General features: G+C 46.7%; 1 protein-coding gene across 1 annotated transcript in view; it reads left to right on the top strand.

Annotated features, from left to right (window-relative positions):
- Window positions 1-517: 517 nt before the first annotated feature.
- Window positions 518-27,943, top strand: part of LOC104275020 (steroid hormone receptor ERR2) — a gene marked incomplete at its 5' end in the record, with an annotated part of 28,298 nt that continues 872 nt past the window's right edge. Inside the window, 4 exons of the mRNA XM_009870850.1 lie at window positions 518-641; window positions 14,684-14,794; window positions 15,436-15,597; window positions 21,773-22,042. Coding sequence (XP_009869152.1) covers window positions 518-641; window positions 14,684-14,794; window positions 15,436-15,597; window positions 21,773-22,042 — 667 coding nt within the window. The remainder of the gene's footprint in view (window positions 642-14,683; window positions 14,795-15,435; window positions 15,598-21,772; window positions 22,043-27,943) is intronic.

The following is a 27,943-nucleotide window of genomic DNA, read 5'->3' on the forward strand; positions in this document are numbered from 1 at the left end:
ACCTGTAGCTGACAGGAGGAAGCAAAGGAGGAAATGCCATTTCTGAGCTCCCTGGTTTCCCAAGCAAGGCAAGAAAGGATAGACATCCCTCCCCACAGACATGGAGCAAGACTGGCAGCAAAGGAAATGCTGCTCATGTCTGAGCTGCTCCCGCTCTCAGCCCTGGACTTCAGGGAACAGGCCAGGTTATGAGGGATGCAGCACAAGGGAAGATGACGTGTCTGGAGGACGCATTGTGCCCGAAAGTCCAGCATCGCAGTCAGCCCCTTGCAGGGACAAATTTCTCCCAAGACTTAGAGCAATACTGCTTTTTTGTTCTAAAATGTGTTCTAGTAAGTAATACTGGGCTTGCTAAGAGCCATTATGAGCCTGCTGCGGTCTCAGAGTGTGTGTGTGCATACATGCAAATGAGTGAGCAGATATACAGACTGATGGTGTTGGGAATATCTGGCCACTACAGCCCCATCCCTGGGTCTGTGGGGAGAACGTGGTTCCTGGGTGACCATCTCTGTGTTTGATTGCAGGAAATATTGAATACAGCTGCCCGGCCACCAATGAATGTGAGATCACGAAACGGAGGCGCAAGTCGTGTCAGGCCTGTCGCTTCATGAAATGCCTCAAAGTGGGGATGCTAAAAGAAGGTAAGAAGAGTCAGATTGGGAATTGTTCTCTGTCCAACAGCACCTGGGACTCCAGGCCTTACAGGATCTCCTTGCCCTCTCTGGCTTTCTCAAAGGTATCTTTTTACAGGCTTTGTAGAAGAGTCAGGATGGGCAGTGATCAAGAGGACAGTTCAGAGAGTGGAGTAGTTCTAGTCAGCACCCTCATGCTAGGATATTACTTGCAGCACTTGCAAATTTGACAGATAGCTGGAAACTGGCTTTGCCAGATGGTTTCCTTTCCCAAAGGAGCTCCAGGCTGGAGCATGTTGCTCTTGCCTCCCAGGTCACTTTGCAGTGTTGGGGAGGAGAGGCTTTTGCATGACCATGACTGGGTTGGCTGCGCTTCATAAAGAAGGGGTGAAGCTAATGCAGAGCTATAGTACAGTGTGCAGTGAAGGTCTGCCCATATTCCCACTCGAGAATTTCTGAAGATGGTGGGTACCACAGGTTTGTCTGGGTGCTGTGGGTCCCCTGCTCTGCATGCTCAACCTGCATTTTTCTCATCCTATTGATCTGTTCAGCGCTCTCTGAGCAGTGTTCAGCTTCTCTCTTGTGCTGCTTCCCCTCCCCCAACCCCCATCCCCAATCCTTGTCCATTCAAGGTGAACGACAAGGAATTGAGTGGCAATTAAACACATTCTTATGGATTGACTTTAAAGCTTTGTTTCCCTTGGGTCCCTCTGGGAGAGGCAGTGAGGGGAGGAGGGGGAAGAATGAAGTGTTACATGTAACGCTCTGCATTGCTGTACCTGGCAGAGCATGGTCCCCTCATTTAACACTGAGGCTGTGGTCTGCTCAAGTCCTGTATGCTGGAGCCAAGGTGCCAGCATGCAGCTTACTTCCGGATTGTACCATCATAGCAGCTGGTGATGAGTTGTACAATGTCAGGAGAGCATGTACTGCTTTGCCCTAGGGTGCTCTCATTTCCTGAGAGGCAAGTTGATGGCAGCCATTGTTGTTAAGAATAGGTCTTAAAACCTGTTCTGTTTTTTGATGGATGTGTGGTTTCTGTGGTTAGATATCTTCCTGCTAGAGCACACCAGTTACCAAGGGGAAGAGATACAGACTTGGCTCGTGTAGTCTGGCCCTCCCTGACCTAGACGTAGAGGTGATAGACTCAGAGGAGCTTGATCCAGTGCTGGGAGGGAGGCACCTACTTCTACTTCTGAGGTTGGAGAGGGACCGCTGGAACCCTGATTCTCTGCACGTTGTAGTTCAGGGAGGGGATATATCTCCTTAACTGCATGCCTATCCACACAAGTGACACTTTAGTGGGAGCACAGATTGGTAATGTGCTCTAGCCTGCTCATGTGAATCCCATAAAACAACCTTAAAAACCTGGTGTGGCTTTGGTCACCCTACGGAGCAGCAGCTTGGGTCCAGGATTGCTGACTGCCTGTGCCCGTGCTGCCCTGTGTCCAAGCAGTTGAGCCTCGTGGAGCTGGCTGCCGGGGGAGCAGAGTCACGGGAGTCAGTGCTGCCATGTCTGTAGGGCCAGGGCATCGTCCGCTACCAATTCTCTGAGTTTGACAGAGTCCTGTGAAGGGTCCTGTGAAGGGTTTTGTGGCCTAGCCTCCAAGTTGTGTGAAAACAGTTAACTTCTTCCAGTTAAGCTGGAAAGCAGTGAAGGTTCGCTCATACCGTGTTGTGCCTGAACTCCTGAACCCTGTGGGATACTACTCATAGCAAACTGAAATTTGGCTCTAAGGCTGCTTTTGTGCCAAAGTGTATTTAGTTATTCATATAGAGATTGATTCAGCATCATTAAAGTCACGGGGAAAGGATGGTTTGGTATTGATGTTAGTGTATCTGTGATCCTGCCCATAATATTTAGTGCTGTGGAATATACAGTATAAAGATTCATTGATAGTAGTGAGATGCAAGAACACATGACAGTATCAAGAGGAGCAGAGGAGACTACACTAGCAATCTGCAAATAGGACTTCTGTGTCCTAACACAGCGTGGTTAAGTGATGTTGGCCGGCATTGTTTTTTCTCTTTCTTTTACTCAGTTTCCCAAGCTGAGAAATAAGAGTCATGCTGCTTTGCTTTCTAAAAAGACTGTGAGGACCAGTTAGTTAAGTTTATGTGAAGCCTGGTGGGAGTACAAAGTATTAATATACAGAATTCAATCAATACACATCTTTAAAAGCAAAATCTAGAAAGGGAGAAAAATGGTTTTACAGTCTTTGATCTCCACAGAGCCAGGAGATTCTGGAAAGAACAAATCCATAATTGTTTCACTTGCTCAAAAATACAGAATTGACATGGGATTTTGGATTAGAAAGGGTTCGTTGGTCTTTTCCATCTCTGATCTGTCATCCTATTTACTCATCCATCCCTTTTTCACTGCCGAGGCAAGAGTGTTCCAAGCTGTACATTTCTAGTAGTTTAACTGTTTTTAAAAATCTCTAATGTCTTGGCTTTCCCAGAGTCTATTCTGCAGTCTCTAAGTACTTACTAGGACAAGATATATCTTGGATACTTGAGCTATGATTTTTTTCCTTTCAATAGTTCCCCTTCCTACTTTGCATTGGTGTAACTCTCTTCTTCCTTGGGTTCATTCATAGCAGAAGGTTGCTGAGCCAGGTTCTTTCTCCTGCTTGATTACCTGGAGTTTGGAGAAAAATGGTCTAGTCCTTGGCACTGGGCTAGTAACTTAGTGGGGACATTTCTGCGTAAAGAACCTGTCCTTTGTCTGAAGAGTATGATATTCCATTGGTACTTAATTAAGAGCTTCATGATTTCTTCTCATTAAGGGAGGAAAGATTTTTCTGCTTAGTGTTGTCATCCATGATATGCATACCACGTCCTGCCCCTTGGGCATGTGATGTGAGCCTGTTCTTCAGGCAGAAGGCACCAGTACTCAAAGATAGCAAAACCATATAACCATGAGTTCAGGCTTCTGCCTTACGCTTGAAATGCTCAGCTTGATGCTGCACGAGAAACTTAGGCCCTCCCCTTGGGGAGTGCATATGAGGGTCACCAGGCATCTTCTCTCCTCTCTAGATGGGCTGCAGCTAGGTGACCAGCTGTGAATGTAGCCCTTTAAGATCCGGGGAGACTGCCCCTAGTGCAGAAGTGCGGGTTATTCAGGCAGTGCTGAGTGAATGAGGATCAGGGCAGGAAGAGAGCCAGTGGAGCAATCAATAGGTGTCTCAGATATCCAGGCCACTTTCTCTAAGAGAGCTCCGATCAATGCACTGCAATGAGGGAACTGCACGGACACCAGAGCTTCGCTGTCTCAGGTTCTCCTGGCGTGACGCTGCAGGGCAAGCGAGACTCGCTGGGGAAAGCAGCAGGTGGAATGCTCTGCCCATGGAGCCCAACTGGCTCAGATGTCTGAAGTGTTGACCTGTCTGGCTGCCTGTCTCTCACTTTCCCCTTCCATCTGGAGAGTGCCTCCAGAGAGCATTAATTAGCCCCTCACTAGCAGGCTCACATAGGAAGCTACTGAATCTGGAGTCCAGGATTCCAGCAGACTCCAGGCCCAGTGCCCCTGTGGAGAGGCACCATCCCCAGAAAACCTGCACTCTGCTGCTCTTAGCCTTGCTGCAGCACCAGCCTGCAGGCAGTGGGAGATGGGGCATCTTCACAGCTTCGTCCAGTAGAAGTGCGTGCCTCCCTGCTGTGCAAAAATTAGGGAAACCTGAGTAACCAGCGATACTGCTGACCCCAAATGGAGAAGATGATATCTACACATATACCTGACCAGCGAGGATGGCTGGTGAAGGAAAGTGTGCCCTGCAACTTGCAGAGGTGAGGCACTGGTCTGAACTGGGCATCCCTGTCTTGGGCCACCCCATTGTCTCTCTTTGCTCCCAGCACAGTCTATCTTGTGCCCACAATGACCACAGTGGAGCTTTTTTTAACTCTGGATTCTACAAAATAGATCTAGATCTCTCTGGCTCTCTAGAATGATGGATAGAGAAATTTCAGCTTGGCAGGTCTCTCTTAAAACCTCAATATACCTTGTAAGTTTTAGGAAGAATATACCCTTGCCATTCATACTCTGGCCACCCATGGCCTTTCTGTTCTGCAGCAATTTGTTTGTCTTGAAGAGATAGATGTAATTTCAGATGACAAGGATAACAAGTGAGACATGATTGGACATCAAGTATTCTCATTACAGAGCTTATCTTAGGATGGAAATGATGGACAGGCAAGTGGAGAGAGACACACCAGACCAAATGGAGCAGACTGGCTGTTGTCTGAGCATTTGGTCCTTTACTGTTGTGAAAGCCCTGCAGATTTTTTTCTTCAATGGATTCCCACTTGTATTGTTTCTAAAGCTGCGTTGTTTAGTGCTCTGCGCCCTGTTCTGTGCTGGCACATCTGCAGAGACCCGTGCGGAGCATGAACGATTGCGTTGTGAACTGGTTGAAGTAAAGAAGTCAGAGAGTTTTGGTGAATGGGACAGCGTCTAGCTGGAGGCCTGTATCTAGTGGAGTCCCTCAGGGATCAATACTGGGACCGGTACTGTTAAATATATTCATCAGTGACCTACCTGGATGAGGGAACAGAGGGCACTGTCAGCAAGTTTGCTGATGACACCAAACTGGGTGGCTGACACACCAGAAGGCTGTGCTGCCATTCAGCAAGACCCGGACAGGCTGGAGAGTTGGGCGAGGAGAAATTTTATGAAATACAACAAGGGCAAGTGTAGCCTTGCACCTGGGAAAGAACAACCTCAAGTACCAGTACAGGTTGAGGACTGACCTGTTGGAGAGCAGCATAGGGGAAAGGGACCTGGAGGTCCTGGCGGACAGCAGGATGTCCATGAGCCAGCAATGTGCCCTCGTGGCCAAGAAGGCCAATGGCATCCTGAGGTGTATTAGAAGGGGAGAAGCTAGTAGGTCAAGAGAGGTTCTCCTGCCCCTCTACTCTGTCCTGATGAGGCTGCATCTGGAATCTTGTGTCCAGTTCTGGGCCCCTCAGTTCAAGAAAGTCAGGGAACTGCTTGAGAGAGTCCAGCACAGAGCCATGAAGATGATTAAGGGAGTGGAACATCTCCCTTTTGAGGAAAGACTGAAGGAGTTGGGTCTCCTTAGCTTGGAGGAGACTGAGGGATGACCTCATTAATGTTTATAAATATCTAAAGAGTGACTGTCAGGAGACAGAACCAGACTCTTCTCAGGGATGTCCAATGACAGGAGAAGGGGCAGCAGGTGCAAGCTGGAGCATAAAAGATTCCACAAAAAGATTAGGAAAAACTTCTTCACTGTGAGGGTGACAGAGCACTGGCACAGGCTGCCCAGAGAGGTTGTGGAGTCTCCTCTGGAGACATTCAAAACCCTCCTGGATGCATTCCTGTGTGACCTGCTCTAGGTGATCCTGTTTTGGCAAGGAGGTTGGACTAGATGATCTTTCGAGGTCCCTTCCAACCCCTAACGTTTTGTGATTCTGTGTGAAAAGGAAGCAAAGCAGTGTCACTAACACTTGCATGAAGCGCGTGCATGTGCAATCATGTGTCACATCAGACAGCAACAAACCAAAGAGCAAAGAAAATAATTATCTGAAAAAAACTCATCCAGGCATTGAGATTTCATTCATTATTCTACCAGCCTTTGAGTGTTATATTCCTTCTTAATAGGAATAATCTGTATTGTGTTGCTGAAGATTGTTTGTCTTCTGCTCCCTGCCAGTGCTGAGACTTGTTTCCTCAGTTCTGCTCATGAATGAGAGCTAAGAGTAACTTTCTGAGGTGTATGAATGGTTTCTGCCCAGTTTCTTGCAGACATCACTGTCTGGCTTTCAGGAAAGAGGGCAGACTGAAAGGGCCCTAGGGATCTGTCCCGTGGTAGACCAGGTAGATCTTAATGCAGAAAGTGGAAGATATTTCTGGAGTACCCTGGGTCTACATGCGTTACTTGGGATAAAACCAGGAGTGGGAATTCCCAGTACAGGAAACTTGCTCCGTATCAGGTGCTTTGCCCCACCCTGAATGTCTCTGAAGGCAAATTATCTTCTGGCCTAGCCTCCTAGCTCTCAGGAGTCATGCAGCAGCTATTTCTTTTGTGGTGATATAGTTGTAAATGTTTCCCAAAGAAACAATTCAGTCACCCTGGGCAGGCATGGCTGTGTGATGTTATAAACTGGATGCAGTCATCTAGTATCTAAACAAGGGATTCCAATTACTGGCAATCTCAAACTGCTTCCACTCAGTAACTTTGCCTTCATTCTTCACTGAAATCCAAATAACTGAATCAACAGCAGAGCTACTCTTCAGCAACGTGACCAAATGGAGGATATTTAGTTTTGTTTTCAACTGAAAGAATCCCTCAATGGAGCAAAATGTTTCCAGCAACCTCTTCCCTCACCTTCCTGCCCTCATCCTGGCTTCCAGACCATGTGTCCTCAAAAAAGATATTTGATTTCAGTGAAAGCTCAGCTGACATCCCTGCAATATACTCGGGTTCTTGCTTTGTGCTTCCTGCAAAGGATGAGGGCTCCTCTGGGGATTCTGGGTAATTGGGTTAGTGGCCAGCTCATGTCAGGAAATTAAAAGGCAGCCCCGATCAGGTTACTGCTGCATGCAATTTAATGGCTTTGTATTTATAGAGTATTCTGCCTCCAGCCGGTGCCAGAAATATCACTATTGGAGGCATCCAAATGAAAGAAGAGAACGAAAAATGATTTTTCTTTCTCTAAAAAAACCCTGTATTTAAAAACAGACAGGCAACCCCCTGTCCTTTGAAACAGGATCTCCAGGTACAGTGAGTGGCATCTTGTTGTCTGTATCACCCACACTCAACTTTTTTTCCAAGGCATGAATTGAGCATTTGCGATGCGTCTGGAGCTGGGCTGGGTGATGGCGTGACACAGACCACGTGCTGCCTTTGGCAGAGCAACAGTAATTCTCCATGGGTGTGCTGTCCACAAAGTGCACTGAGCCAATAGCACTTGGTATCTGTTTTCTGGATGTAAGACTGGTGCATCCAGGGCCCTCCTCACACCTTCTGCCATATTCAATGGATTATGAATCTGTTTAGTTTGGTTTTTCCCATTCATTTTGAATTATTAATCTTGCCTAGGTTCTTGCCATACCTAACTAAATCTTCATTCTCTCAAACATGAAGTCCAGGCTCCATCAGTGTACTTCTGTGTGGGTTCAGAGAGGCATCACCTCTGCACAGGTTTATGATAAACACTATGTGCATTCTGTCACCAGAAATAGTGCTTAGTGCTCTTATAACATGTACAGAAGAGGAGGCTGATAAAAGAGGCAACCATCCAGGGATGTTTAGACCCCAGCCATTGTGCTACAAGCTTTTAGACAATTCTAACGCAGTAAGTAAAATCCTCTCAAGTGAGCAAGAATGGGGTGGAAATGAATGTATGTCCTGCTGCTCTGCAATACCATAAGGTATGTGCATCAACATTTTCACAGCCTCTAGTGATCTGACTGATTTACCAGTGACTCAGCTCTACCAGGATTCTCAATCCCTTCCCCTGACTCAGCTTTGAAGACTGCACCAGCCCTTATGCTGCAGGGTATCCTGAGAGGGTCGTTACTCTGAATTGCTTGGCACAGGTGTTCTGATTTAAGAATTAAATAATAAGTGGACACTAGTTCTTAGTGTTAGAAAAGCCACTGCTGAGGTAAGGACTTCAGGAGTGACTTCAAGGCTGCGAGGCTCAGCAGTGGCTGGCCAAAGCAGCAGCATGCTGTGTCAATGGGTCTAACTTCCTCACCTCTGTGGGTCTCCATCTCAAGTGGGCCTCTCTCCCTGCAGTGGTGGGAGCCTCTCCATTGTGCCATGTATCTAAAAATTTGGTTCTTGATCTGTGCTTATGTTCTTCTGCCTGTTCCAAAAGGCTCATGTGCTCTACCTAGACAGTTTGAGACAGAAAACTGGGCTAGAAAAAGCATGGCTTTAATCCCTCAGGGATTCCCTTGGTAGTCAATGGAGAGAAGTGTCTGCCATCACTCCTCTTCATGTAAGTGTCTGGCTGGCAAGATGGATGTGGAGGTGCCTGCTTCTCTTTGTTGCCTGTCAAGGGAGCCCAGATGCACAGAAGGGATCTACCAAAGTCTAAAGTAAGGTGAGGTAAATCGCACCCAGGGCTGCTCTAGGCAGGAAACACCCGTTTGACAATTTAGATCTAAGCACTACCTCTTGGTAGAAGGGGTGGGGCTTTGTCATCGTTTAGGTCCTCTTGTGAAAGGCATCCATAGTCTCTTCCTGGCAGACACCCGTCTGCATCTGTTCCTTTCACATCGTGCCCCTCAGCCTGCTTCTGTGCAGACTGTGCTGCCATGGGTGACAGCCTATAGAGCTGATGTTTAGAGGGTTGGGAAGGGAAAAAAATCAGAAGTCAACATTTACGTGGACCATGCATACAGGGTGTGTGCTTGTGGGGGTTATTACAGAGAGGTCAACAGGGTACTGAAGTATTCTTTATTCCCACCTGCTCTTGAAGCCCTTGCTGTTTCCTGACTTTACAGAGTGATTGAAAGATGATGTGAGAGGGGCTCAGCATGGTAAGGAAGCTCTACATTTGAGAGACAACAATGGCTAATTCAGCAGAGACACTTTTGCAGAGCTGGCAGCCATGCAGCTGGCGTTGGTAGAGAACCAGATCATGTATGCTTTGGACCAACTACCTGGGACATGCTGTTTGTGTTTCTGTGTGTGAAGAGCAAGGACACCTTGTGTCACTGCTCCAAGACATGTGGCAGCTTCTGATACCAGGTATTATCATGTGTCACAGGCCTAACATGTCCTTCTGCGTCCAGTCCTCCTTTAGCCAGACAGCAGAGGAGATTTCCTACCCAACCAACATATCCCTGAAAGCATCAAAAATGGAGTAGGCTGGAAAATCCTGCTTGAACTGATCTAATCTCTCTGTAGGCTCTTGTAACACAGAAGATGGATTTTTCAACTCCACTGCCCCTCTCCCCAGGCTAGTTCCCCACCCTCCCATTGTGAGTGTCATTCCCAGGCTTGCTGACCTGCACCATGGTAGCTGCTGAGTTTTTCTAGCCATGCTAACCTGCAACCCTGAAGTTGTTTTCCTGTGTTTCAAATGAGTTGGGTGTTTGCACTAGTCATCTACCAGGAGATTTTCTGGGGGCTGACTTCTTTTTACAGCAGCATAAGAGCTTAATGGTATGAAGGGGTCTTTTCATCTTCCCGTGCTGGAATCTCAGAGTAACATAAGAGAGCCTAGGCAAGTTGCAGCCTCACTACTCTTGTTAGACAGATTCTTTTCCCTGTGGTCTGTGTCATCCCATCACCACATCCTGCTGTCACTCCTGAAGTTCAGAGCAAAAAGGAAGAGGGAAATTCTGTAGGACACACCTTGGGCACAACTCTTCTCCCTTTCTTTCTCCTCTGCTCTTAACCCATGTCTTCCAGCTTCCGTGGGCACTGCCAATCCATATATTTAGACTGCAACTTCTGGGAACAGAGGCATCTCTGTTGGTACCACCCTAGCTCAGATCCTGGGAGCAGAAGCAGGGTGCACTGATGCAGAAAGTGCAGTCAAGGATTACGTGGGCAGTGGGCAGTGGGACCTGACTGGTCTAGAAGGAAAGCTCAACTAAAGCAGCCCCGTGGGCGTTGCTACCTGGCCAGCACTTACCCTGTGTTGCCTTTGGTTGCATCTTTCTCGGTGTAAACACATATTGTACTGTGCAAACCCTGTAGCTTGGCTCTTCTGTTAGCTCCTTTTGCAAGATAGATCTTTCTCTTCCTATCAATTCATGGGCATGTGAAAGGACTTGATGGAAAGTGAGGTGAGGCTAGTAATTTGATGCGACAGCTGATATTGGGCCTAGACTGCGTTTCCCACTGTCCAGAGCTTAGCTTCACAGAGCTTTTAAGAGTATTTTTAGTCCCCAGAAAATAAAAGAGAAACTAAACCTGTCTCTGTATGCTGTCGCCTCTGCATACTCGGCTATTTTTACTTCCGACAGACTCGGCCTGGGTCCAGCTTTTAAAAAAAGCTGGAATTATTTTACTTCCATTAAGAAAAAAAACTCCCAAGCCTGATGTTATCAAGTCAGCAAGGGGACATCTGATCCCAAAGTTGTCAGGCAGACATCTCTCCGAGGGGCATGTCAGAGAAATGCAGGGAGCTTGAACAGATCAGCAGATCAGCTCTCCCACTGCAGAGGCTTGGTGCTGGCACAGACTTCTCTGCAGGAGCACTTGGAACACGAGTGGCACCCACAGGATGCTTGGAAAACTGACATCCCTACCTCAGGCAGGACGCTCAGCCAAAAAGTCCTGCACAAGTCCTGGCCCTGCCCTCCTCCCTGCTGGGTCAGAGGGGTTTCAGGCAGGCTGGGATGCTGAGAGCTTGCTGCCGGTGAGCTGGGACTCAGTCCCAGTGGTGGTGGACATCAGGGCCAGCTCCATGCCTCGGTCAGACAGGACTCCCATGCAGGCTCCCTCATTCAATGAACAGCAGCACTTCCTTGCAACACAGGGGAGTGGGAGCAGAGAGGATATTTCCAGCACAGATAGCCTTCATTTGTGAAGAAGCAGCTGCCAGGAAGGTAAGTCAGGGGATAGTACTTCCCAAACTTTGCCCTATGCTGCTGCATCTGGCATTGTGTTTGTAAGCCCTCCCTTCTTCCCTGCTTTTACAGCTCCTTCTTGCTGATACTGTTAAGAAGGGAGATTCAGGAGAGCCTGTGGCGGTGACAATTTTGTAGGATGAGTGCCTTCTCTCCTGGGAACTGGCTAGTTGTGATCCATGTGAGAAACAGGTTTGTGCAGGAGCTGGAAGGCAACTACTTTCTCTTGCTGCTGTCATATTGTCATATGTGACAACAAATCCTATGTAAGAGTCCTCAGTACGGACCAGCTGCATCTCATAAGTGGTCACTGCATCTTGCTGTTAAAGCTCAAGTGGCTGCACATTTGATGTGAAATTGCCCTGGAGATTACCATATATGTACCACTCAGCCTTCTCCGGTCCTCTCTCTCTATTTTCGTTTTCCTTACACACTCTCACTTCCACTCATATCTTAGTTTACATTCCACTCCATTTTTTCTCTGCTCAGTGCTTTCCTTCATGCTGATTCCCTGAGCTCACCTCCTGCCCCTCCCCATTCCATTTTAATGCCCTTCAGTGTCCCTCTCAGAGCTGCGGGATAACCAACCTGCCTATCTTAAAATCAACCACCGAGGAAATCAAAGTAGAACAGCAAGCACTAACAAGCCACCTGAATACCGTAGCTCAGTGGCAGGTCCTGATTTTCGGCCATGCCCTTTCCTTCCATCTGGATATGACCTATTAGGCTGTCAGATCTTTGGGCAAGGGATTTTGCCATGATTTTTACATCTGGAGTGTCACAGTCAGGGACTGGGGCTGAAATGCTTCCGTTTGCTGTAGCACCTGCAGGTCGCTGTGCTCAGCATCTAGGGGTTGTTACGTAGGGGTCAGTCTATTCACCAGCTCTGCGGCTGGAGCGATGACGACAGGGTAGAATAGTGGCTCTGCAAATGCTGATTGAAAACGTTTGCCTCAAGGAGTGTCACACAGGATGGGGAACAAGAGGAGGACAAACACTTGTTCAGAATTGACAAGCCAGAGTCCTTGGGCAAACAGACCTCTATCAGCTCTGTGAGGGAAGGAGGGATGGAGGGTAAATCTCTCTGCGTCTCTCTTATCTTTGTTTAATGCACTTAAGTCCTTTGTGTCCTTATAATCTGATTGAGGGTCCCTAATACTGCTGCAACCTGTGCAGCCATCCCTCTGCCAAGCACTGGAGGATGGCATGCTTCTCCTTGGGAGAAAGAAATGAGCTCCTTCCCCTGTTTCCTCCATACCTCTCCCAGTCACCCCCCAACCCACTACTTATCAAACTGCCCAGTGAAAGCATCCTGGAGCGCTGTGTGTTAGTTTCTCCTGGGCTGAGAACAGTGTCTTCCTGTACCAATGTCATCCTTCCCAGTAGTGTAGAGGAAAAAACCTTCTGTGATCGTTCTTCTGCGAGGGTCCTGGGGAGCTGTGATTCAGGCCTGAAGTCCTACAGCCTGTTCTAGATTCTTCCATAATCTTTGAACAGTATATTCCTAACTCTTTTAAATGTCACACCTAGTTACTTGGTTTACTGGCAGTTCTTGAAATTTGTGTCTTTCCCTCCTCTCCTGTCTTATAGATAGGTGCTATTTACTCAGCAGAGCATGGAATAGAGGCCTTCTTTCTTAGGAAACCAGGGCACATTTATAGGGGTAAGGAAATCATGAGCTGAAGTCAGCTTTCTGCTTCATACAGGACACTATTAGTGTTGTTCCTCAGGAATCTTCCCAGATGATCTCACTTTCTGAAATCACTCTCTGGAACATGTTGGGGCTCCCAGGAAAAAGGCTTGCCCACAGGCTACCTGCTGTTGGGAATAGAGGTAAAAGAAGCAATGTGCAACATTTTCTCTCCATCTTCAATGTGTGTTGTACTCCCACAGCAGCCACATGCAGCAGCAGTTCCTTTGCTCTGGAGAGCTCCAGGCCTTCTTATTCCAGCTTAGTGGGAGCAGAAGCACTCTTAAAAGCTATATAGCATTAATAACATCATACCTACGAGCCTCTGTCCCCACACACTGTGGCTCCAGGTGGGTGTTGCTTCTGCCAGAGAGCTTCTCCCGTCAGACTGTATAACTGAGTGCTGTGGACCTGGTTGGTTTTGGTTATTCTTGCTGTTGGGGGGCTGTTGGTATTGTCTGTCAGTCAGTCAGGTTTGGGTGCTTCAGCCATGAAGAGTATCAGGATCTAGATGTGGCAATTAACAGTTTCACGTGGTGCAGGTGGGGCTGATGCGAGCATTACAGTAAAAGCTTTCTCTTTTCCGTGACACAGTAAGCTCACGCACAGTGTGATAGACATGTGCCTCTTTCTAGGTAGAATATTTGTCAGCAGACTGCAGTATTTTTCAGGTGTACAACTTGTTCAAAAAGCATCACTTCAGAACTGATTTGAAGTGTTTGCTTTTAGTTGTTTGTGTTTATGTAGTGGATTGATTGCAAAATATTAATGGCTCAATGTGATTAGTAAATGTATCACATAATCGGTTCCTGTGATCAGACTACATAAACTCATGTGTGTTCCTGATGAAGTGCTTTTATAGCATAAATTCAAATTTTTGTTCTGTTTGTATACTCTTACATTTACCTTGGAAAATTGCTTTTTTTTTTTGCAATAGCTGTTTCTCCCAGCAGGACTGAGTTACTCCAATTTCACAAGAGCTCATTACTAGAGACCATACGGCTGGCCAGAAACAACTGTCAAATATTTATGGCTTCACTATTCATTTTTAACGTTGTACTTCATACTAATATAGCAGTTCAGCTACTGTTCCTGGACTCTTGATGTTGCTATGGCTTTTTGCATGGTGACAGTCACTGGTGCTTCCCAGTCACTGGGGTTATTTGCAGTTTGTTTCACTGTATTTCGAAAGAGCAGCAACAAATTCTTCAGTGTCTCCCTACTTCAGCTTTATCATTGCTTTATTGTAGTAGAGGTTGTTTCTATTTGTTTGGGTTCTACTTTCATTACAGTTGCCTTACTTGATCAAGGCTGAAACATCTTTGTTGAATTCATAGTTCATAATCTATTTGGTACGGGTCACTTTTTTCAAATATAAACAGTGAGAGGTCACAGAACATTTAACTTCTCATTTTTAAGAACAATCTAAAAGCTTATTTTTATAACTGCAGGTTTGATTGACATTTAAAGTCTTTCTATTTAAAAGCAAGATCATCTAGAGGGCATTGAGGTCTGAAACTTTTCATTTGCCCATCAGATTGATGGTGATTCAAGAGTTTGAATCGGTTCATTTCTTCATTAATGTTTTGAATAAAAGTAAAGCTCACAGCAGCGTGGTTAGAGCTGGAGGCACTCTAGCTGGTATTATTGGGATTGCTGGATTCAGCTGAGGTCTCAAGTGTTTGGGAGAGGGAAGCTCTTTGGAGTGTGGAGAACGTCTGTCTTAGCAAATTTTAGCATCTGCATGTCAGGGTTCCCTGTGGCACTAAGGAATCATGAGGGTTTATCTTGTTTTACCTGCAGGTGTTCGTCTGGATCGAGTCCGTGGAGGTCGTCAGAAATACAAGAGAAGACTGGATTCTGAGAGTAGCACTTATCTGAGCTTACAGATCCCTCCCCCAGCTAAAAAGCCACGTACGTATTTGTCTTGAGTTGTGGTCCTCTGAGCAACCACTAAGTTTCTTTTTATTGGGCTCATAATGAAGCAGTTGTCATTTCTGGTTCTCATATCAGTCACCAGCACTAGGATTTTTTTCTTATGATCATAGTGCAGAGGTGGTTTAGGTACCCCTGAGGTGCAGGCCAGGTGCTATATTCATTGCACCTAGGGTTAAATATCAGACCTTTCCTAGGGGGTTATAGAAATCCACTTAGTGATACTCTGATCGGTTTCTGTATCCAAGTTATGTTAACAAAACCAGTCCCATGCTGATTTCTCTTATCCATGCCACCCATAGTTTCTAAACTTTTCCACATCCCACCAACTGATTATTTATATCTCCTGCTCCCCCTGTTATACCAATCTGAAACAATGGTCAAGAACCTTACAGTAGCTTTCTGCTTTTGTCATCCCAAGCAGAGTGGGTTTGGCATAGGCAGATCACTACAGCTTGTGTAGCTGCAGTGTAGTCTTCTGTTGTGACCAAAACCATTTCTGAGGTCCTGTGGTGTCTCTATAGTCAGGTCTTATCTGAGAAAAGTCCTTCTAGAAGGGGCTGTTATGACACCTGATGTCATGAGAGATACAACAACGACTTCTCCTTTGAAATATGCAGTGACTAAGATCGTCTCCCACTTGTTGGTGGCTGAGCCCGAGAAGATTTATGCCATGCCGGATCCAACCATGCCAGAGAGTGACATCAAAGCCCTGACAACCCTCTGTGACCTGGCAGACAGGGAACTAGTGGTGATCATTGGCTGGGCAAAGCACATCCCAGGTAAACGGGGGGAATTACAGGGATGTAAGCATGAACAGCAAGCAGAGCTATTATTTATCAGTTTTGTTGTCAACCAGGATTTTTACATATAGTGATGGATGGAAATTACTGTCATGGAAAACTGCTTGTGGTGGGCTCTCACTGGCAACAAACTCCAATATAGCCTACGGTGTAGGGGCATAAAATGTTGACTGTACGTGTGTGCGTGTCCTGGGATTATGCAGGCAGCTTTGAGATGACATGATAAAGTTCTCAGTTGTACCTGGCATTGAGTGGCACAGCGAAAACACTTGGGAAACAACCTAGGGTTGGCACGGTGAACTTCAGTGATTTTGTGCTGCATTAACATGACCTAGGTCTGTTGTGTTTATAGATGAATAAGTGTTATGGCAAGGACTGGACTTTACTGCTTATGACAAGGCAGGTACCTACCCTGTCTCTGGTGGGCATTTCATCCTGACTCAGGACAGCTTTCATCATACTGAATTAATTACAGAACAAGTCTTGTTGGGAATCTCCAGGCTTCTATGCTGACAAATAATGAGGACAACTTAGTGAAATAATAAGGACAACTTAGTGGCAGTGTGACTGGCCTCGGAAGGCTCATTGACTGTATTCAGTGAGTGCCTGTACTACTAAGTGATGTAGCAAGTGTCTCACACCTGCAGGTAGGACAGACCCAGGTTGAAGGAGCGGACACGGCCCACGACAGGGTTCTGGGGTCAAAGGTTTGGACGGGGAACAGAAAATGCCCCCTATCTCTAGTTCCACCCTGTCCTCACCAAAAGGAGATAGGTTGACTTTGGGTGTGAAGGTTGGCCAGGGAATTTAAGGGATGTCCTTGGGGTTTACATGGCTGCTTTCCAAAGACTGCTTCAGAGGCTCACTATGAATAGCTCACTACAGCTATCTTCTGCCTTCTGTCCCTCTTCTTATGTCAGGAGAATACCTGAGGCTCAGCCACAGGATCACAGGATTTAACCCACATTGCTTGTTGTCTGTGTCTTCCACTGCATGGGTCTGTGTTCTCTCGCTTTGGCTCTTGGCTTCAAGTTTTTTCTTATTTGATGAGTCATCTTAGCATGAGTGATCAAACAGTTTGTTTCTCCCACATATTTGTTTCTCTTTGTAGCTCCTCCTTTGTCTTTTTGGTGGCTGCTTTTCTTTTCTTCAGAAGGAGTATTTTTCCTGTAACTCAAGGGTTGGTCATTTCCTGGGCTATCTGGAATATGGACTGTTATGTGGTGGGACTATGAAGATCACAGAATCACAGAATTTTAGGGGTTGGAAGGGACCTCTGAAGATCATCTAGTCCAACCTTCATCCCAGCGTACCTAACCACTACACCATAGCCTCAAGTGCTAGATCTACTTTTTTTTTAAACACCTCCAGGGTTGGTGACTCCAGCACATCCCTGGGCAGCCTGTTCCAGTGCCTCACCACTCGTTCAGTAAAGAACTTCCTCCGAATATCCAATCTAGAAACTTTTTCAGGACAACGTTTCTGAGCAGAGGTTAATTTCAGTAGTACCCTTCTTACCCAAGGTCTGCAGTATCTGCAGGGATTACACCTGTCCCTAGTGCTGGAATCCATCTGAGGCTGATTCATCACAAGCGGGGTTACAGTGGTGATTAAGGAACTCAGCCTGGATTGCTCTACTAACCCAGTACTTGAGATGTTACCAGGAATAGTTTTAATGCAATGCAATTAGCTGCTACAGCTGTCCAGTGAGGGGCCATTGTACGTTCTTCTCACCTTGACTGTTCCTGTCTGCACAGGGTGCTCTGCTGGAGTTCTCTGGTTTGCGGCTGTGCGATGAGCATGGGATGCTCAGCTCCGAGTTCCTACAGAGTTTTCCAGCCTCCCGGAACAGGAGTATAGTAGGGATTACTCCTGCGTGTGGAAGGGACTCTTCCTCTCCTTTCTGAAAGGCAGGACATACCTACCATCATCTCAATTTTCTCTGTGTATTTTCCTTTCCTACAAAAGCCCCGCAACACGGTAACAGCACAGTTCAGACCAGCCAGCAGACCATCCTACCACAGACCATCCTAGCACAGTTCTGACCAGCCAGCAGGATTGTAATGGGACTCTGTGCACAGGAAAGAGCTTAGGGATTGTTACACAAGGGAGCAGTACCGAGAAACAAACATAATAAAAGACAGTTCATAAACATAGAACAAAATATCCAATAGTTCTGAAACAAGTATGAAACATACTGAGTTAGGCAGCAAGGGGGCAGAGCAGGGCAGGGCCACGAGGCTGCCAGGTGCCTAAATTATCCATGCCCCATACTTCTGCCTTCCAAGGATTTTGAGCAAAACAGGACATTGCTTCCTCTATGTATGAACGCCTGGGCAGAGAGGGATGGAGGAAGGAACAAAAGTCGCATATTTCTTTCTGCCTTGTATTCATACTGGAATTAGTAAAGAACGATGTAATGTTAAAGTCATACCAACTCTTCGGGATCCAAGGTATCAGCACAAACTTCTACCCCACAGTGTTAGTAAATAAAATCAGTTAACTTAAAGACTCTCTCCCATGGTAACAAGGAAGTGTGATTTAATGGTGTTGAGCAAATGTTATTAGCTCCATACCCTTACTAGTCATTATCTCAAAAACCACCTTTAGAAAATATGGAGTTGTCCCCTTTTGTACGAGGCCCTCTGCCTACTACACATCCTCCCAACGGTGCTAATTGTCTTTGAGCAACATCTACCTTTTCTGCGTGCCTTGATGCAGGGAGACAAGACTTCTCTCGAGGGGTGATGCTGAAGGCTCTCCCAGGGTAGCTGTTGTGCTGTTCTCACTAGGAAGACGATAGTACTAGCACAGAATGAAATATGGCAAGTGGAGTGACAGCAGCTGTGTCTGGAGTGGCCTCAGATCCTATAATTACGTCTCCCTTTATTACCTCTGCTAATGGCCCTCCAGGATGACAGAAATGATAATAAATTAACAGATTATGAACTCCACTTGCCACAAATTATGTGACTTTTTTTTTTTTTTATTCTGGGAGCTCCCACTGCCAAACCACTGAAATAAAAAATCAGAAAAAAAAACCCCAAACCCCACACTAGAACCGAATGTCACATTAACTAATGCAAATAAAGCAGCTTTTCTCAACCTGCACCTGGGAGCGACGGAAATGTGCAGGCAGCTCTATGTTAGAGCAGAGGCTTCTCTTTCCAGAGCCTAGGGATGGCAGTGGAGCATTCAGCACCTTTCAGGATCAGACCTGAGAAAAGCGGCAAGAAACAGATCACTAAGGGCACTTCCTGGATGCTGTACCATCGAACAGCTCAGGAATGCAAAAAGGCTGGATTGCAGCAGTTCCTGGGAGCTGCAAGATGATGAGACAGTTGAATTTCACAACTAGAAGTTCTCCAGTGTTTTAAACTGATAATAGCAAGCCTCTGATTTTGGCCTGGTGAAATTAGCATTTACCTTTCCTGATCTCAAGGTTTATACCATGAGTGACCCCAGGTTACGTGATCTTCCCGTATCTGTGCAGACTGCAGTGATGTAGGCACAGTCCTCCAGCCCTTGAATTCTACGTGTGTAAGCACTGGAGGAAAAGGGTCCTGATTCTGTCAGACATTTCAAGTCCAGACTCAGCACTGCCGCACTCCCTCCCTCGCACCCACCTGCTGGAGCTGGAGTTGTTGGCTTCCTGGGAGTGCTTATGGCAAGGGGCTTTCCCAGGTGGGTAGGACAATTGCAGCTTGCTCTTCTGTTCTCCTTGGCACAGGGTAAAGCACAGTCTCTCCTGTGAAGTCACTCTCACCTGCCATAACTGCCTCTGGGAAAGAGCGATTAACAGAGATGCTGAATGTACAGGCTAGTGCTAAGGTTAAGTCGATTCTTCTGCTTTATCCTCTAGCAGAGAAGTGTGAACCACATCTGTCCTGGATGCTCTCACTCTACTACATGACTTCTCAATCTTTAACAAATTTCATTGGCAGACTGCAGTGAGGTGATAGCATAACCCAGATGGGGAATGAAGATGCAGAAAGGCCACGTGACTTACCCAGAAACTGGACTTAGGCAGCAGCCTAAATGCTGGGCTGTTCTCCATGGTCAGAGCTGGGAAAGGGGTGACCAAAGGAGAGATTCCAGGTGTCAGAGACTGTGACAGTGCTATGCACAGCACCATTACTCCTGTGTCAGGTCCAGTCTGATCAGTTCCTTGTGCAGCAAGCAGACCTGGGGAGGCAGGATCCCAAGCCTTTCAGCTGCATCAGCCTGCACTTGGACTTGGTCAGGAGGGCTCCATTCAGGTGCAGCACAGTACTGACCGGAGGAGGTAAGGGGCAGAAGGGTGAAGAAAAGGACGAGGCACCCCTGAAGTACTCGCTGCCTGAGCAGGGTGTGGGATTCACTGGTGCAGCACTGAGGAGCACAGGCTTCCAGTGCTGTGCAGGAATCAGTCTCAGTCGTGGAGCTGGATTTGCAGCTCTTCTCCCCAGTAGCCTAGACTCCTCTTTAGCTGTTCCCTCTGGCACTCCTCCCCAATGGTTTATTGATTCTTCCCTCCCACCCACTGCTCCCCTCAGACCTTGCACACACAACACGTGACAGCTGATTGGTATCTGTTAATTAATGTGGCCTGAGGCCTCTTTTCTATTCAGTGGCCTGATAAGGGAAATTGGATGTCCAAGGGCTGCCAGGCCATTATCACCCTTTGCTTCCCCTGGCAACACAAACACAAAACATGGCGTAGCGATAAATAAATACCACTAACCCACCCTTCTGCCTTCCCTTCCCCAGCTGAGATAGTGCAGATAGAAAAAGAGAACCCACAGTCAGTCAATATAGCAATCATCAGCTCTTTTGTTAATTGCCAACTTGATAACAAGAGAAATCAAATGATCATCGTGGTGGCTGGCTACCTAGGCCTCAATGTGATGCGGGGCCAAGAACTGTGAGCAGGGAGGGCTGTGGGATAAAGGAGTCTGGCTGAGCCTAGCACATGCGTAGCCAGTGGGGCTGGGAGGCTCCTGAACAGAGGCTGATGAGCTCATAGGCCTCCTGATGAGCCCTGAGGCTTCGTAAGCGTCTGGGGAAGGGGAGGGGATGGAGCATCAAGCCCCAGCTGAAGGATGCCTGGGTGTCCCGTTGTATCAGAGCACTGGGAACCTTTAGATGCAAGGAGCTGCTAAAAAGCACAGTCCCTGCCTGTCCGTGGTGGGCAGGAGCTATCTGCATGGGACCAACACACTGCGCGTGGCATCCCTGGCTGTAATGGCTGTTGGAGAGTGCCCATCTCCCAGGATCTTTTGTGGTCTGGCCTTCAAGGCTCCCTGGTGCAGAGGACATGGCAGACAGAGCTTTACTTCCCATGCACTTTTTTCCCCCCACTAAGGCAGACAGTGCTTCTGTGTTTCTCAGGTGGGCTCTGGGGCTGTCAAGGACTCTCTCCAGATGGTGATAGCTCTTTCTGTATTTGAGGAGAATGACTTGGTTCACTGCCCGGTGCTGGTTCCGTTGCCTCTGTGTTTGGCTGTGATTTAGGTGCTTGTATAGCACCATAAGGGCTTTTTGACACTGAGTAGGGTTGTTGGCTGTGAGGTGTAGAAAGGTGATGATGTGGAGCTCAGGGAGTCATGAGGAATAGAAGAAGATTCTGTTCACAAATGTGTCCGGCTTTTGAATACATTTTGATGCTCTGTTGTGGCAGGGCTTTCTCTCATGTTGGCCAAAATGAGATCTTGTGGTATGCTTGTCATGCAGGCCTGTGTCATTCCCTCCTATCCCATCAGAAGCCTTCTTTTATGCCATCTGGAGCTCTGCTGTGCTCTTTGGTCAGCTAGGGCAGACTAAATAGGCTGCAGTAGAAAAATATAGAGAGACCATGTGGTACAAAACAGTCACTGCCGTAGAAGAAGCAGGGATCATTGAAAAGAGGTTAGCATTAACCTTGGGTTGCCAAAAATGCAGTCAGAAAGCATCAGAACTCCTGTTTGAGGCTCTGGATGGGTGTGGGAACAAAGAGAAGGGTATGATCCACATGGTCTCATTGACAGGGACAGGGTCACTTTATTAAGCTTTCTGGGGTTTTTTTAAAGAAACAGGCCAATGGAGGAGAGTGTGTGGGGCAAATCCCAGGGAAACTAAGGACTCCTAGGGGTTTTGCTGCACAACCATTAGACCTGCTTGTCTTTTGCCCTGTCAGGGTTCTCCAACCTCTCCCTTGGGGACCAGATGAGCCTCCTGCAGAGTGCCTGGATGGAAATCCTCATCTTGGGCATTGTGTACCGCTCTCTGCCATATGAGGACAAGCTTGTCTATGCTGAGGACTACATCATGGATGAAGAGCACTCTCGTCTAACGGGGCTGCTAGAGCTCTACCTGGCCATCCTGCAATTGGTACGTCGCTACAAGAAGCTCAAGGTGGAGAAGGAGGAGTTTGTCACACTCAAAGCTCTAGCTCTCGCCAACTCAGGTATGTCCCTGACCCAGCCAGCTTCACAATCAGGGAGTCAAAGCCTATACTGGGAGGAAACCAGAGACTGTACTCTGCTTATGTCGCACAACATCCTCCAAGCTCCTCTTTATCTGCAGAGCAGGACCTAGGCTGGAAAACAGGGAGGAATGAAGTTTTGCTGCTGCTAGAGCCCCAGCTGTGCTCCAACCCAGTATTAGGGAGTGGAACCAGGCAGCGATCGGCTGGCTGCTGGTTTCTGGCAGTAAAAGAAAGGCTGTGGAGCCCTTCTCCACTAGCAAGCTGACTTCAGTGCTCTGACTTTGGAAAAGGAGTTGTGAAGAGGGTCCCTTTTGGAGAGCTGACCAAGTAACGACAATCCCACCGATACGATTCCATGCCGTCCTCAGTTTATTGCTCAAATTAGCCCAATATATATACGGTTAGGCAGTGTACACACACACCAGGTGCAAGCTATAATAAGCTTTGTTTTCTGTTAATGTTATCAAGCCATGGGGGTGTTAGATGTCCTTGCTGTGGTTAGAACATCCTATCATACGTGCTTGCATACCCAGCACAGTTCTCACAAAAAATAGTTTTACTCCCTCTTCAAGAAAACTTCAAAGACAGAGCACAAGCTGGATTGTCCAAACCTTAAAGGGGTATATTGATTTCTTGTTCCACAAGAAATTCTACTACAGAGATGTGGGCCACACCTGCATCCACTTCAATGGTGTTGGTCAGTTACAGCAGACAGGGAAACCCTGATCCCAATTTCAAATCCCACAAAAAGCTGTGGGTTGGCGCTGCCTGTTGTTGTCCTGGAGATGTTCATTGACCCCTTTAACTGGGAGACAGTGAGGATCTGGATGGCAGAGGGTAAGACATGCTGGCAGAAGCCTGATGTTGCCTCTTCTGTTTCTTCTTGTGCAGAGGGTGAGGAAGGCCAGGGCCCTCAGCCCAGTGCCTTCCATCTCAGTCTGCGGAGGGCTGCAGCCTTCAATCCACAGGCTGTGGGAGTCACAAGCGGTGCTGTGCGCTGCACTGATGTTGCACAAAAGTGAGACACATATTTGCTCGGGAGTTCCTTCTGAAAGGGAAATTGCTAAAGCTACTGTGTGACGAGGGCTCCCTCTACATCCCTTGAGTCTCATTGTCTCACATCAGATCTCCTGGCCGAACTGCATTGTGCGGGCCACAGAATTCACCCTTGCGGCCCAGCAGTGAGTCTAATATCTGTGTTTGGCTAAAGCTGCCTTTCAGAAAGACATTCCATGTGGAGCTGAAGGGACTAAAAGGGGGGAGAATCTATGTCTTTCATGGTAGCTGACTTTAATGATTGATTGTTCTCTCAGTTAAGAAAAAAAAAAAAGCACCATATTTTTCACATCAATTTGCCTGAGTTCAGCCTCCAGATTGAGGCTGTGTCCTATAGCCCCAGACCGTTTTACACCTGACAGCTTGACACAATAAAGTTCCTGTTCCACAGTTACATTCCTTGGCTATGGATATATTACTTAAAGTGTAAGGAAGTGGTCCAGAATGCAGCCCTGTCCTCATCATTGTACAGCGTTCTGTTGCTCTCTGCCGTCCATAATTCTCAGCAGCAGCAATTTAAAAGAAAAAAATAAAAAGAAATTACTTACAGCTCATTGATAAAAATGTTGAGTAGCATCTGGTTTTTTACTGATCCCTGTGGATTTCCACTGGAAAACTCCTCCTTCAGGGTTGATTCACTACTGATAGCTACTTTGAGATCTGTCATCTAGCCAGTTACTAATCAATTGAAAGTGTGCTTTATTGATATTGCATAGTGCTAATTTTTTAATGAGAATGTCCTGTGGTGCTAAGCCAAGTGCATTATGAAATCCTAAGTCTATTATATCTATGCAGTTAACTTTATCAACCAAACTTATAATCTCATCAGAGAATGAAATCAGGTTTTTTTGACAAGACCTCTATTCCAAAATATCTTGTTGACTGGCAGTAGAATCAGAATTGTAGAATCGTTTAGGTTGGAAAAGACCCTTAAGATCATCAAGACCAACCATTAGCCTAACACTGCCGAGTCCACCACTAAACCATGTCCCCAAGTGTTACATCTACACATTTTCTAAATACTGTCCTGTAAGTCTTAACTGAACATCACTTGGGTGTTTTTGTTTTCTTTCCTTTATTTTTCCCTAGTTCACATCAGGCTGGCATGAAAATTATCAGATAAGACTTAGGAAAACGTGTGCATCATTAGAACTTTTCCAGTCATCTTGAATTTCTCAAAAATACCAAGACTTGTTAATCAGTCATCTGCCCTAGACGGGCTTTAGCCACCAATTTTATAACTCCTGAAACCAAGTTATCGAGCTCTGCTGATTTCTGTGACGTTTGTCCCTAACAGATATCTAACAACATCTTGTGTAAACAGCAGACTAAGAATTCTTCACCATCTTCATATAACACAGATACGTGCTCACTGAGGGCTTCTGTATCCTCTGCACTGCTATTAATAGCTTAATCATCTCCAAGTGAAAAGAGCCCCCTGCAAATCATCATTTTTCTTCTATTTCTTAAATATTTATAAAACTTCTTTATTGTCCTTAGCCCTTCCAGCCATGGATTTTCCTCCAATGTCCTTCACTTTCTGTATCGATTTTCTACACTTCATAACTTCTGATTCATATAAATTGCTATCTAGTTCCCTTTTTCAATTTCTCATCTATTGCTTTTTAAGCTCTAATTGCTGCCTTCGCTTTGCCACTGAACCAGGATGGGCAGATGGCCAAGGCTGGCCCTCTCAATCGTAGGGTGGTGGCTTTTGGCGATGTAATCAACTCTTGTTAAAGAACCTGCCTACCAGGAAGGTCACAGGATTAAACAGGGAGAAGGGCTCCCCAGAGAGGCCGAAGTGCTAAGGCAGTGGTTGTGACAGGGTGGCAGGATAAGTGCCACACGGGCACACTCACCTGGCCCATGCTGTGAGCAGTGACATTGCAGGACCTGAGTCTTAGTGCTGTCAGGTTCTTCACGGTGCAACAGAAGCGCTCTCTGCTCATGTTGTTCACTGTGCTGTCAGGTCTAAGCCCAGTCTGTGTCAGGAGTGGAGAAACACTGAGCAGAGACAGAGCAGAACAACAGCGCTCATCAGGTGCTTTTGGGTTCTGCTTCCAGCGTCGTGGAGTAAATAAACCAAGGTAAGGGCCAGGAGGCACAGGTCAAAACATGTTCCCAGCGGGATGGGAAAAGCTATTTTGACTTCACTGGTTTCTTCTAGTGCAGCTGTGTGGGAGTATTGAAACTCAGAAAAGTAAAGCATGAGATCTTGTTTGTCAAGTAATTAGAGCCCCTCACAACACACATATAAGGAAGCTGGAATAGGGCAAGTATGTTTTTCTAATGTAACCTTCACATGCAACCTTCCAATTATTTTAATATGTTATTTTTCTTAGCATATTTTTGGCATGGAGCAAACTTGCAGAGCCTTCATGTATGTGCTTGCATGCAAACAGCTGATTCCTAAAACAGTAGGAATGCAGACTAGCTCTGGGCCAGGCCTCAGCTTCCTTGGGTCAGGGACAGGGTTTAAAGCTGAGCTCTTAGATTAGCACTTGTGCTGCCTAGGCCTGCTTTTTGCCTTGCCTCCCATACAGATAAATTCCTGAATTTCCCTTATCCCTGCTGGGTGTAATTGTTTGTACAACCCAGGTCCTAGGGACTTTCCTCTCTTCCATGCCGCCCTGTGTATATTGACCCTTTGTTTCTAAGAATTAAACCAAATTAAATCAGAAGTGGGAGCTCACTCCCTCTTCACCAGAGGAGGTGACAATAGGGTGACCTTGCCAGATCTGTGGCTGATCTCCAAGTCCTCAGTGTAATGCACCAAGGACACACCTGCTGAGACGGGCAAAGACAATTCAAGAGAACTCTTGTCTTTAGGGAATGCATTTTAGAGAGCTGAGAAATGAATTCTTAATGCCCAGAGCAGGAGGCAAGTCCCGACAATATGATCACCCATTTTTTCACAGAGTAGGGGTGGTGCAGACTTAAGTTGTTACTCTTCAGAGCCAGCAGTCTCTTCTTAGGCATTACTAGGTCCTCTTTTCTCAGAAATACAAACTGATCAACCTGTATATTGAAGAGCCCTTCAGGTTAGCATACAGCACAAGTTCATTTAAGGACATCCCAGACTGGCCAAATCTTATTCCCCCCTTTTTAACCCAGAGCCCTTAGTGACAAGATGGAGTGCACAAGGCCTGGGTCTAGCAAGGGAATCTGTTGCAAATTCTGAACTAATGGGTCCTCTGAGGTCCCTGCTCCTGCTGGAAGCTGCAAGAAGAGTGTTAAGTGAGGAGGCAGCGGGCTTTGTCCATTGTCACACTGCTCTGTACCCCATGCCAGCAATGCTGGAGAGGGGATGACGTCTAGGCCAGCTGACCCTCAGGGACATGGTCAGGCAGTCTCCCTCCACCTCAGTGCTCTGACAGCTGTAAAAATTCATAGCTATTGATTTCGTAATTAACAGTTTATCAATGCCATCGACACCAGTTCACTGATGGATTGCAAGGAAATTAATCCTGCAATGTTATTTTATTTTTTTGCAGTCAGCTGCCAATTTTGAGCTTCTTTCAGCACAGAGTGGGGGGATGGGGCAGGCTTTGATCTTTATTTCCCCAATTCCTCTCCCTGTATATGTGTAGTTATTTAGCGCTGTTAAGTCTTGTCACCTTACAGAAGTCAGGCGGCAGAAGGGCACAATTGTGGGATTCTCCCTGTGGTATAGCAACATCGGTGCCCAAAACCAGAGCACCCATTTTGACCTGGTGCATGGTTCATTGCCTGGTGCTTCTAGCACCTGCTGGGATGTGCAAAATCTGATGGACTGTAATTACTTTCCCACCTTGTGCCCCTAGCCAGAACATTAAACAGAAAGACTGTCCAAGCTCCAGCTCTTGGTACTTCCAGTCTCCAAAACAACCTCTGCAATTTTGCAGGAAACAGATCCCACTCACTTCTCCTGGCCTGTGTGACCTACCAGCCCTTTTGTGAGCTTCTTTGCCTGGATACAAAAACCAAATGCAGCAAGAACAATCCTTCTTCAGTAGGCTTCTTGGAAATGCAACCATTTAATATCCTATAATTAGTGCATTCCTTCTTAAACAGCTTTCTTATTAGACACAACATTTTCCCAACTGTTGTAATACTTTATAAGTGATGCATCATAAATAGCATTTACTGTATAAGTGTCTTATGAAATTCACAGTCTCTAATTTGTGTTGTGCTCTCCATAGAGATGACACATATTTCTAGAGAGATTTTGGCCCTTCGGCAAACTTTCCTCCCCTTCACTGCAGTCTCGCTGAGGAACCCATGTCTCCACATTTGTGTTGTACGTGTGTGGGCTGAGCCAGAGCACTGCCACGCTGCAAAACCCAACTGCAGTGGCAGAGGGTGCAACTACATGTGTGCAGGTGTGCTGGCCACACTGCTCCTTTGCTGCTGCTTCTGGATTCGTTACCCTGTGGCAGGAATCTTTATCAATGGCTTCAGTATCGATTAAAAGTCTCTGAACAATGAAGACAAGGCAACAGTGCCTCCAGCTCTGTCAGGGTTTTAACAAAGCAGCAAGTATCAGCAGGATGAAAAAGAGCCAAAATCTTCAGAGATGCTGTGCCTGGTTGCCTTCTCTGATCTAACCTCTCTGCTCTTTGGTGAGTCCTCTGTCACTGTGCCTTACCTACAAGTTCAGCAGCTCAGGTTCCCTAGGTACATCCTTTGCCCCAGAGACACCCCAGGAGCTGTGCTAGCCTTAAAAACCCTGCTAGCCCTGCTGGCAGCTTGTAGAGTTTTAACTGGCAGCGTAAGGGAAGAGGCCTTGGAGGAGGTGTGGGTTTCCTCTACTGAAGCAGGAGGCTCCCTGAACAGCTGCTG

Source organism: Apaloderma vittatum, unplaced genomic scaffold (genome assembly GCF_000703405.1).
Source record: "Apaloderma vittatum isolate BGI_N311 unplaced genomic scaffold, ASM70340v1 scaffold9046, whole genome shotgun sequence".
Classification (NCBI taxonomy): domain Eukaryota; kingdom Metazoa; phylum Chordata; class Aves; order Trogoniformes; family Trogonidae; genus Apaloderma; species Apaloderma vittatum.